Raw genomic sequence first — 12,564 nt, 5'->3', positions numbered from 1 at the left:
TAGTTACTTGCTGACTTTGATGGTCTTCTATTTCTTTATTGAGCTATAGTGGGTGGGACGTTACTATCGATGACGCTATTAAATTGGAGTCTTTCATTGTGAGTAGATTAAATAGCATTTTCAAAGGTGCACATCTTCTAGATTCTTACCAAAATTGGGGAAGGCTTTCTTGGTTTTCTTTTTTACCTTACCGATGTCGTCAATTTAGACCTTGATCTTCCCTCATCCACAAAATATCTCTATCCCCTCTTTCACTAGCTAGTTACTTCAGCAGCTCCTTTAGGTCTGTTGGCACGTTATATGTAAAACGGCAGTGGAATTTTTCAAAGAAAAATCCAGTGTTGCCTTGGAAACAAAGGGACGGTAACCTCTTTCTGACAAATTTTGAAAAGAGGCCATCGAGTGGAGAATTCAGCGATGAAAGAGGAGGATTTGGATAAATCGTGACACTCTATCTTGAGTTGAGAATCTACAGCTCGGCCAGTGATGAATGAAAAGGTATTTTTGGCACTGACAAGGAAATGGAGGAGTAGACGCAGAATCGCTGATAGGTCTTTATTCACCAATACTATATTCACTTTTCTTTGTAACCCTTCAGTATGAGCAACCTACCAGCTTTCATGGTCGCTAATCATATCAATGCACAAGCCACACGCCGTAATATAATGAGTCAAGCATACATAAAAATATATATATATATATATATATATATATATTACAATATCATGTATGTATACATGTATGTATCAACGTTTATTTTTTTTAATACATTATGTATACATGCATGTTGACATCAGTTTGTATAAGATATGCATATTGAAATTGTATATTAAATGTACATAAAACGTCACTATGAAACGAGATCTTTTGATCATCAAAATGATTGATCAAAGTTTGATGTTTTCATAATTATGGTTTCACGTCACAGGTGAATTCCTTGACCGTAATCACATTTCGCTGTGACACACAAGGTTTGTGACCTTTGTACTAACCTTTCTGAATTCCATCATAGCCAGCCAGCACGTTCTCAGCGAACACGAACCGCTGACCCGTGACACTTGCACTCCAGCTTCATGATGCGACGGACTGACTGCGTAAGGCAAATAGCAATAAGATTATGATAATAACGATACAGTTGTTAGTAGAAGGAAGAACTGCAGGAACTGGCGATTGAGAAGATAAGGTTGTAGACGGCCGAGGAAGGGGGAGTTCCACGTTCAAATCGACTTCGACGGGCAAACGACATACAGACAGCAGTGAAAGATTCGTGAGAACATTTCATAAAGAAGAATTCTGTGGAACTTTCACATTATTTTCCTTTCTTTTTTTTTTAACAAGGCAGTGGTGATCCATATACGTAAATAATGATAATGACAACAAGAATTAATTGAAAGTCAAAGGATGGCATCACCCTCCCATCCAACCAGCTGACCTTCTTTTGGCCGACATTACTGTTTGACAAAAAGTGACACGTAGAAATGCATTAGTTTGTTGTTTTGTTTTGTTGTTTGTTTGTTTTTTTTTTGGGGGGGGGGGGGTGGTTTTTTATTTTATTCTTTTTTTCAGGGGGGGGGGGGTTGCATTACATTCAAATTTAGGGTAAAATCCTTTACCTTTAAATTCTCTTAACTTCATTGTATTATACAGTACTTGAATTGATTTGCCACTCAAGGGACTCCCACATTGAAAGGCTGTTTAAAGATGGAATATGTCTATACTCACCCGTCTCCCCGCCTTGTTATTATGAAGGTTCATCATCGCTCGTGCGTCGAGCTCTTTCTTCTCACGGGCGTCGATGAACTTACGGGCGAAGTCCATGGCGAACTTGACGTTGTCGCTGCAACCGCCCCAGTCAAAGACCCCGTGCTCGTCGCTGTCCTTGCCCCTCTTCGTGGGATCGCATGCGCAGTCCAGCAGTTCTCCGCGGCTGCACGACCTCGTGATGGCGTGGACAACGCCGGCAGAGGAAACGGCGTATGCAAAGGCGGCTTCTCTGCTGCCCTCTATCGATAGAGATGCGGAGAAGAAAATGAACAGAAACAATAAATCACAAGGCATTTAGTAAGATGATACATACACAAACACACATCCTACATGTGTGATTATATAGATGTATGTGCATGTGTATTAAACAGGTCTTTCACAGATATACCTAAATTGATATAGATCCATACACAGGGCGGATCCAGAAATTCCGTAAAGGTAGGCGCCTTTATAAATCAAAGGGGCGCCCCCCCCCCCATTTTTGTTCTTTTTATTCTTTTGTTTTAACAAAAAAAAAATAAAAATAAAGAGCCGGCTCGCCACTGGTGCGCCTGGATTCGCCACTGCATTTATATGGGTATATTTATATAAAGGGGACGGGAAGAGAAAGAGCGAGAGAGAGGACGGGTATTTTATGGAGAAAGAAACTTACCCCTTCCCCTCCCCTCCTCCCCCCCCCCCCCCCTTGAATATGCAAGGACGTAAGTAACTGTTTAATGAGCTGGTAATCGGATTGAAACTCTTTGGCGACTTTCATTGTCGCATCGATCGACATAAACGGATGATTGCCACTTCAGAACTAGAGAGGGCGTTTGACGAAGGTCATTCGCGGTCGATTAATGTTCAGTCATGAATGAAAACGCATTGGAACGAGGAGGCAAAATGAGAGTATAGCAGCAGGGATGGACTGAAGGAATAAAAATATCGAAATGGAAACGAACTTGCAAAAGAAGTTGGGCCTGTCCTTCCGAGATTGCGCGAAGACAATATTGAAAGAGTATAATTATAGAATATCATAACACCAGCATTTCATGCTTGTATAACGGGGGGGGGGGGGGGGGGGGGGGACGATGGAAATTAATTCCAGACAGGATGAACGACATACTGAAAGGACAATGTTTGATACGAAACCACAAGCATTAAGTGTCTTGGAGAGATTAATAAAGGACTGTGAATGAAGGTGTTAGGATTTATCTGTCCTACACGGTGATAATCATTTCATTCAGTTGCGGCAATAAGAGAGACGCAAAATAAATTTAAATAATGTTGCCGATATTCACTTACATTGGGAACATGCACTTGACACACACACTCAGAGAGAGAGGAGAGAGATTGGAGGAGCTGTGTGTGTGTGTGTGTGTTGCCGTTGTTGTTGTTGTTGTTATTATTATTGTTCTTGTTCTTGTAGTTGTTGTTGTTGTGTGTGTGTGTGTGCGTGTGAGTGCGCGCTTGCGCGTGTAAGTGCGATACGCATATAACTCAAAGACACTCCATTAAAGTTTTCGTGAAGGTGAACTTTTCTATTGTTATTTTGTTGGTGACTAGCAGCAACAGGGAAAGATTTTGTTTGCAAAATATTGGCAGAATGAAAACAAAAATAATAAAACTGATGATTATACAGCTTTCATAAATCTGGAAACTATGCAGGAAGTGCGTTCAAATTCTTTCCAATCGATGACCCCCGAAAAAGGATTCAAAGATCTCGTTTTTCCTAAAGCGCAGCCCAAAAACTGTTTGATACGGCAACAGGAGGACATCTTACCCTCTCTCAACTGAAAACCGCCCTCAAGTTAAAAAAAAAAATGATAAAAAAAGATAAAAAAGAATCTTTGCTTCAAGAAAAAAAAAATCGCTCTTTTTAGTGTATGTACACCATTTCCCTTATAATCTCATCGCGATCTCTTCCATTTGTGAACTGTTTCCGTAAAATTTATCCCCCCTTGCAACAAAATCGTTTCTTTCTTCATGTCTTGACATCTTTTTTTTTTTTTTTTTCCAAACAGGAATGCATCTTCCTGTATCGCTTTGACCTTTTGATGTGTCTCCGGACAAATCGCAAAGGTGAGAAAGACCACACGTTGCTCCGATATCAGATCTACTTTTCACTTTTTGAAAATTTTCTCGTTCTCTCTAATCGCTTGACAATCCCATACTTTTGTTTCTTCTCCTCTTTTCCACTTCCACCATAATACCTTCACCCTCGCCGTGTTTTCATTACTCCTGAGAGTTTGCGGTAGTCATGGCAACCGATGGCTTCCATGGGTGGGCACTTTCATCCTCTCAGCCCTCGGAGTCGGTAGACTCAGAGAAAGGATCAACTTTTGTCCCCCTCAGGCGAAATGTTGCCCCGCTTTACTCTCGTCTTTTCCACCTTCGTCTTCCTTTCCTACAAATCAGTTAAGACAGTAATTGCCCACCTTTTGAAGTCTGACTCATGCATGAAAAAGAGTGTCCCGCGACTGGCATAAGCCAGTATCAACAGGGTGTGAAATTTTCGGTGGGAGCAGGGAGGTGTGAGAGAGACCCTCTCACACCTCCCTGGTGGGAGCATGAAGAAAAGGAGAGAGAAAGAGGGAATGGGGGGTAAGAGTAGACGGTTTTAAGGGAGGGGGGTGGGAGGGGGAGGATCATTGAGAGTCAAGAGATGTGTGTCTATGAGTTGAATGCGCCGACAGCACAAGGTTATTGATGTCAAAATGAAATGAAGACAGGAAATGCGGTAAAAATGTTTGACTCCCCGATAATAATATCATGGACTCGAGATGTTAGCCATGTTCGATTCTCTCATAGTAGTACTGATGGAGAGCGCTCTTTGATCACTTGCTGCTTCGCGTTTCTTTACACAGGGCCACGGTTGCATTTTTACAAGAACGCGTGTGTTATAGGGTCTGTGTGACGATCTGTGTCTGTCTGTTTGTGTGTCTAGTGTCTACTTATTTTTTTCTCTCTCTCTTCTCGCTTTCTCCCATTATGGTGTTGTACATATAACGTGTCTGTCTGTTTGTCTGTCTGTGTCGATTCTATTCGTTCCCTGCAGTCGGAACTGCTCATACAGTCATAATTATGCAGAAATCAATATGTAAGTACGCTGATGATAGGAGTATAGTGGACGTAAATAATCTGCCATTTTTCAGGAGTTCACAAGATATTGGGCATTTGGAAACTCAATACTCATAAATAAGATGTTATAACAGATTCATAATATTAGATTATGTATACATTTTATTTATTGTTTTGACAATATGAATGAGGAAAATGTACTGAAAAAATGACTCTTCAATGTATGTCTACGCTTTGAGTATATGCAGCATAAGTGTGTTGTATTTCTCGATATCAGTGTAGAGCGTCCATAACCAATACTTTTTTTAAAGATACCCAAATTATATCAAACGTTGAATCCTTAATAAACACACGCTTATTAAAGGGATGATACAGTATTGGTGCAGATGAAAATTGGGCTTTAACTTTTTTGCGAGATACCGAGAAAACACTTATGAAATAGTACAGAACATACCATTTTAAGAGGAATTCGAAGTTTATTTGATAAAAATCGGGATTGGAATAGCTGAAACATTCAAAAACAAAGTAAAACAAAACGATCGTAATAAAATGTGGGTCCCACATTTTATTAGGATCGCTCTGTTTTGGATATCTCGGCCATTTCAAAACCAATTTTCATCGAATAAACATTGAATCCCTCTTGGAATTACACGCTCTTTCATATTTTTTTTCATAAGAGGTTTCTCACTATCTTACCAAAAAATGATAAAAACCTGAAATTAAGGCTCAGCCAGAACTATAAACGATCCCTTTAATTTGTGTCAAAGCAGTGATGATCCAGACACTGATAATGATGATGAATGGTTAATAATAAGATACATGAAGGAGGTGAATAGTGTTGACAGGTGTAGTATCAATCTCTGCAGCGATTACGATATGGTGATCAATGGAAATGAGTCGAGGTTAATGAACATGAGATGGCTTAATGGTTGACAGTTTTTCTCTGTAGAAACAAATAAACATATTGAATATTCAAGCAACAGTCACTACCTTTGTTTCTGTCACTGTTTTGAACAGCAAAAATATCCCTTCTGGCTGGTTGTCGAAAGGTTTGAAAAGTTTATTGAGAGAGAAAGCTACTATGCAATAACTTTAAGACAAGTTAAACTTCAAAGAGTTTCTGCAGCAAACATATCGACATTTAAACCAGATTAAGCATATGTCGACCTATGTTGTTTGGATTGCCCCTTCTCAATCTCGCTCTTCCCAATCCGTCTAAACATTACACTAAACAAATCGTAATATAGTGAGGAGTATGAAGCGAAAAGCGTCCGTTGTGGAATTGCCACCGTTGTGATAAATTCGGTTAGTCATAAATCTAGCAAAGCCGCTTTGCAGAAGCTGCTGTAATTACCCCGGTTAAAGTTGGCTACTTATTTAGCGGCTTTGAGTTCGTCAATCGGCCCGTGAAATTTGAGTTTGAGTAGGCGTGCTCTCATGAAAAGCGACACGTTATACGGACAACGACGAGTAACTGTGATGAAGACGAAAGGAGGGGAAAAGGGAGCCAAACAGTGACCGAGGCGTGAATGATTTTAGAGGAAAGCCTCCGGTAGGTTGTGAAAGAGAACGATTCTTCTCTTGTCTCCAACCCCTCCCACTGTATTCAGCATTCGCTTTCTGGCAGGGCATTAGCGGATCAATACGCCACCCCGGCGGGGCAGAAGACACGTTTGTTCGGGAGGTCCTGGAAGAAAGGAACATGTGAGCTAAGGAGGGGCCTCAAATATCGCATGGGATGTCATTACGAATCGTCGTGTCCTGCTTCCAATACAGTCGGATGAAATTAAGGGCTATTATGTAAATAGCGTGAAAGCGTTTCGCTCCTGCACCCTTTGCTCTTCGTCAATGGATCGATCGGAATCAAGGAGTCACGAGGAAATGCGTCCGGGACCAAGCAAAGAGACGGGACGTAGTCAGATATGTTGCCAATAATATTGAGGCAACTTTGGAACGATGAAAACAAGTCATGTAGGCTACTAACCAACTTGTTAGTTTACGGCGTGACATATTAAGTTTCTTATAAATGTTGATATTGAAAGTAAGAGATTATTAAGGCAGAGGGGTAAATATGTGCTCTGATAGATTTTAATCAGTTATCTCCCTCCGTACAAATGTACAATGTAAGTTAATTTGTAAGACTGTAACTGCAGATCTATATTATTTTTACTGGCATGACGGGAAAAAAAGAAGCCGTGGGATTCGTAGTAAATGGCAGATTCGAGTCCCACTGTTTTCTTAAGTTTCAACATAGTTTTTAAAATATATATGAGCAGTTAAACGAAATATTTACATATGGACAACTGATGAAAATCTGTCATACCATATAATGTTAATATTTATTTCTGTTGTAATGTTGATGTTATCATACCTTTGTCACACTATCAGGTTTGTCAAAAAAAATCAACATGAATGTAAAAAATCTCTCTAGAAGACTTTGAGTCAAAATTCGTTTAACATTCATGGATTAATCGTTATCAAATCATGAATCAATCTGTATTGGATATTTCTTTACCTACAATTATTGTGCGCTACCTTTCTTTTCCGTGGGAAGAAGAATTATCTATTTGTACAATAATGTTGGTGTTATTTTTTTTTTCATTGCGAGCAGAAGATCAGCACATTAGTTGAAGCGCGTTACCCCACCCCTTCCTTTCTCTAACCTTTAATTCTAACGGATTGCAAATCGATAGTGAATGTACTCCAGGACATCTATTTCCCTTTCAGAGGGAGAAAGCAAGATAAAGAGAGAGAATAATTATTGCCACGTGAGTAGTATGGCGTTATCTAAGTCGACTTAGAAATCCCGTTTGACGTGTCATTGATGCGATGATAAAGGAGAACTTTTAGCCAATCGATGTCATTTAGATCACATGCTGAGATGTCCTTTATATGTCATGTCTCGCCTTGGTACACTTCTCTCTTACTCTTAAAGGGATGTGTGTCTTTAAGTCCATGATTAATCACCCAAACAAATGCCAATTTCCTAATATTGACTTGTGAAACGAAGTATGTATTATTTCTTTCATTTTACATTCATTGGTACATGCGTGCATATTTTTTTTAATTTATACATTGTGATATTTTCTTACGAACTGTTAAAACAATACAACTTGTGAAATGTATATTTTGATAATATGTATACCCTGTGTTGGATGGAAGTATAATTAGCATGAATTGAAAAACAACGAGAAACATCCCAAAGATGAAGAAGTATGATGATAACTGTCGTAATTGTTCCTTCTTGATTTTAGAAAGATTTAAGATTAGTTGTTCCTATACCTATGATAATCCAACTATAATAAAATGTGTGCCGCAGATGTTTCGAAACTTATCATTTCATGTACCATTTCATCTTCATCGTTAATTGTAAAAATTACAGCATATCCAAGGACCATGATAGCTTCACCTCTTTAGTAATGCATACAACTATCATTACTCCTGTTTATCATGGCTACTTGGCATTTCAGTGTGTCCCTTTAAGGAAGACTGACCAACAACAGAGTAAAGCCAGCGTTTTTGTTTTTTCGAGTGCCTTCTCGAGTGTTCTTATTGTCAAACCCCGTCAATGGAACATTCTCCGGCACGAGAAGAAAAACCGAGCGGTTATTTTCGTCATCCTGGGTCAGCCGCCAAATCTTTGTGCGGCAAAGAGTCAAGTGTGCTTAAACACCATTTATTACAATGACACTTACATGGTCTCAGCTCCACCCCTCCCTCCCCCCCCCCCCTATCTCGTCTCCTCTCCTCCGAAATTTTGCTATGGCCTTCTTTCCCTCCTAACTTCAATATACTCTAACAAACGGTGAACAAAATGAAGTGTGATGAGATGAGGATAGATAATTGAAATGTGTCAGCTTATAGTCTAGAACCCACTCTGTTGTGTCTCGTCTGGCAAACAATAATGAAGTCATCTTGATGTCCTCAGTCGTTTCTGATGCACTTTTTCTATTGAATTCGCGCGTGGGAGTCGATATTCAACCATTACCAGTTTTTTTTTCTTTAATTCTTGGGGAACATTTGCGCCAATTACTGCAGGAAATTGAAATAAAACTCGACAATTGAATGGCAGAAGGGCGTAACATCGCCAGAATTCGAACAGTATTCACAGTCGTTGAGCTTTTCAAATGACGAAAGTGATATTCAATATTGTGAATGTGGGTGCCATGGAAGACAGTTGAGCCAGAATTGTGCTTTTTACATTGGATTAAGTGGTCAGTGAAGAGACACGTTACTTACACTTTCCTTCTGCTTATTTTCAATGTATTTCCACCTTGTTGTAATCTTTGTGTCTACTATTACAGCCAATTTCATTATTACTATTGCAATAATATAGAAGAAGCATTTATAGAATTGGCAATATTTATTCCTGGCATTTGTAATCAACTCAAAGTATAACTTCTGTAGTAAATAGTAACCAAAACAAGCGGTAAGATCACTAACTTTTCAAAACGGATTTGCCATAAACGGATGTGTCACGATCGGGGGTGCTGCAGTTCCACCTGTTGTTCTTAAACTGGAACTGGCACTCATTCACGCCCTGCGTGGCGCCCACGGCAATGCTTAGCATGATGTCCGGGTAGTCCCGACACAATTCCCGCTGCTTGCTCACCAGTCCCGGGATGTTGCTGCACAGAATCTTGGTCCCAACGGAGCTGATATGACTGATGAACCTGAACGAAATGAACGAAATACAGTTTGACTCCGTCAAATTTGTTAGGTAGTGTAAGAAAAACATTCTGCAGCAATTGTCATTGCAGAAACGCAAAGTTACTTGCATTCTTATCATTTATCTTTACGGGGTTTTTTTTCTGTTTACTCATAAATGTTACTCATAAATGTATGTGACCTTGCATCACAAACCCAATAAAAAGTCGCATGCCCTGATTTTATAGGAGGACTCGAAATACGTGAAAAGGGACAGGCGAGTCAATCTCGAGTTTCTATATTTTCTGAAGGAGCACTACTTATTCTACATTATTTTAAAGTGTGGGATCATAAAAGGAATGAAAATAGTGTTTTAGCAGTTTTCCTAGAACATTTTTTGTTAGAATAGTGTAACTATAGGTATGTCTTGAATGCCTCTTTTCAATTCTTAAACATCCTTTACACACCCTTCACTTTCAACTCTCATTCTTTTGAAGAGATGGTGCTTATACTGCTCTAAAAGTTAGTATTATTTAGTTAGTGGCAGAATGTGTTGATAGAGCATGCTCAGTTTCAGCTGATCTGATAATCCCTTCATTGTTTTTTGCTATGTGCTTTACATCCTGTTTTTGTTGTTCATTCATTGCACAACTAGCACGGCTTGGTAAGATCAGGGAGGTGGAAGACCTCCCTGGTAAGATTAAGTGCTTGAATAGACTCTACATTTTGGAGCCTCTTTTCTCAGAGTGTGTGTCTTCTTTCCAATATCTAGACAGGTTGAGAGAGTCTATCTAATTTGAGTTTTACATCATTTTAAAGCTTGCTCTTTAAGAATCTGCCAAAAACGACCGTTGTTGGTTTGTGATATGCAGGGGCACATTTATCATTTCATAAATATATCAAGTACGAAATGATTTTGTTATAAACTTTTTAACATGTATAGTGTCGCAGCATGTTAGAGATACAGCTGTATTGCGATAAATGGATAGAGGGAAAGCAGATATCAGATGGAGATAGTGTGTGTGTGTGTGTGTGTGTGTGTGCGTGTCTTTGTGTGTATCTGTGTCTGTGTGTATTATTACTGGACGTTTACTCAATCTTGTAAAGTGAAGAGATTGTCGGAACAGTAGCAACGCACAATACCATGCATATTTACGCCTGTATATAAATAAAGGAATGAAGGTTTTTCATTTTGGGTCTCACGGTGCGTCGTTCCGTGTCAACATTCCCGTCCATACCCAAAGGTTACATATTTTGGCGAGCCGAAATGAGCCGTGAAGAAAGCGTCGCCGGAGGGCCAATCCTCCCCCTATGAGAAAGTGGAGGAAGAGAGGCGAGGGATGTCTGAGGTATGAAAGGGGCCTTCACAACGGACAATTGCGTACTGTTGCGTACCAACTTCGCACAAATAAAAGGTCGCGTAATCATGGGGGGAAATGAAGGAAGCAAACGATTGCAAAAATTAAAAAAGAAAAGTGTTTGAGTAAGTCCTTGGATCCAGCCTCAAATGATTTCTCATCGGACTGGTGCAGGGTAGCTTAATATTGCGTAGACATTGGCGTGCGGAAGCGTCGTGTTGCGTACTTTTGCGTAGGCAATAGCGTATACATTAGCGTTGTGTCGCGGAGATTTGCGGATAAACTGCGTATTTCTACGTCCTTTACGCGGAAAGAAAAAATTAACTTTTTACGCGTACCGCACGTATCCCTTCGCGTCGTATCGTTACGGAGGACAACGTAGGCACAGCGTATGTTAGCGTAAGCTCGACGGAGTCGCTGCGCGACGCTAGGCAACTCCACGCAAGCCCGATGTGAAAGTCCCTTGATGGAGTCACTGCTACAGAATGACATACTCCGCCACTATGAGCTTTATTGCAGTCGGTTCTCGTCTCTCCTGTGTGCTTTAAGTGTCGATTTGCACAGAAAATCCCATAGCACTCTACACACTGTCCAAAGTCCCTGGCATGCAAAAGCTTAATTCTTTCCCCCCTTTTTCTCCGTTTACACATTTTCCTACTCTTCTGTATCTTCCCATATGCACCCTATAACTCCTAAGTATTACGCACAGTAAGCATTATCATCTTCCCGAAGTTGTTCTTAGGTAGCAAATCTTGCAGGAAAATAATCACACATAGCCTACTTGCACAGAGAAGACCATGGACTGTACCCAATCGTTTGAACAAGGACCTATTAATAATATACTCCGCTAGCCAGATCATAGCGGCTTCTGGTACAGTCTACTCGACGTAACAAATATTATTCCAAGATCCCCGATTGTTTATTTCTGCACGGATATACATGCACATCCCTCGCACAATGCCTATCTCTTGCCAGCACTTTATCAAAGAATGATCATCAAAGGCACACAGTCATCCTCGTCGTACTATATAGTGTGCATTGCGTCTATTTCATGACGAAGGAGGGGGGGGGGATGGGGAACAATTTCATTCGAGAAACACAACGTTATGGATCATTTTGTGTGTAATTTTTGCTTACTCCGGCAAATAGGTCAAGAAAGACATATTTCCATCGTGCACAATCATTGTCTACCAACTTCTATATTCCTCACTGGTGATATCCACAAGTAAACTATACTATAATATCTGATGCGTTTACTTTATACTACAATTCTCATTCAATGCTATAGCATAAGACAAATATAAAGTCAACGAACCTCTTGTTTGTATCTGTTTTGTTCATTCTGTCCTTTGTTTGAGTCATAACTCACTCCAATACTAATTAATCAAGGACAACAGAGACAGAATAAAAAAGGGCAACATCCTTGATTATATAGCTCCAAGAGCTCCCTTTAAATTACATCGCTCGGGGGACGGGATATAATGACCACAGATTGTGATAGATTTCCTGGACCAGACTGCATGTGGACAAGCTATTTGTTTTCCTTCCCCAAGGAGGCCCGCTATCGTCGCTCACACGTGCACGTAACATTTACACACTATCACTGTCACACACACACACACACACACACACACACACACACACACTCACTCACACTTACCTACCCATGAGCATGAACAATGTATATCCATAATTTATATTTGTATGTCTTAATGAAGGTTCAAAATAGCCTGAA

General features: G+C 40.0%; 1 protein-coding gene across 1 annotated transcript in view; it reads right to left on the bottom strand.

Moving 5' to 3' along the window:
• Positions 1 to 9,562, bottom strand: part of LOC140237984 (protein Wnt-2b-like) — a 14,225-nt gene extending 4,663 nt beyond the window's left edge. The window contains 4 exon segments of the mRNA XM_072317916.1: positions 993 to 1,048; positions 1,051 to 1,090; positions 1,723 to 2,003; positions 9,268 to 9,562. Coding sequence (XP_072174017.1) covers positions 993 to 1,048; positions 1,051 to 1,090; positions 1,723 to 2,003; positions 9,268 to 9,562 — 672 coding nt within the window.
• Positions 9,563 to 12,564: the final 3,002 nt, after the last annotated feature.

This window comes from Diadema setosum, chromosome 2 (genome assembly GCF_964275005.1).
Source record: "Diadema setosum chromosome 2, eeDiaSeto1, whole genome shotgun sequence".
In the NCBI taxonomy this organism is placed as follows: Eukaryota; Metazoa; Echinodermata; class Echinoidea; order Diadematoida; family Diadematidae; genus Diadema; species Diadema setosum.
Note: the sequence above shows the minus strand (reverse complement) of the source record. Positions and strands in the feature narration are given on the sequence as shown.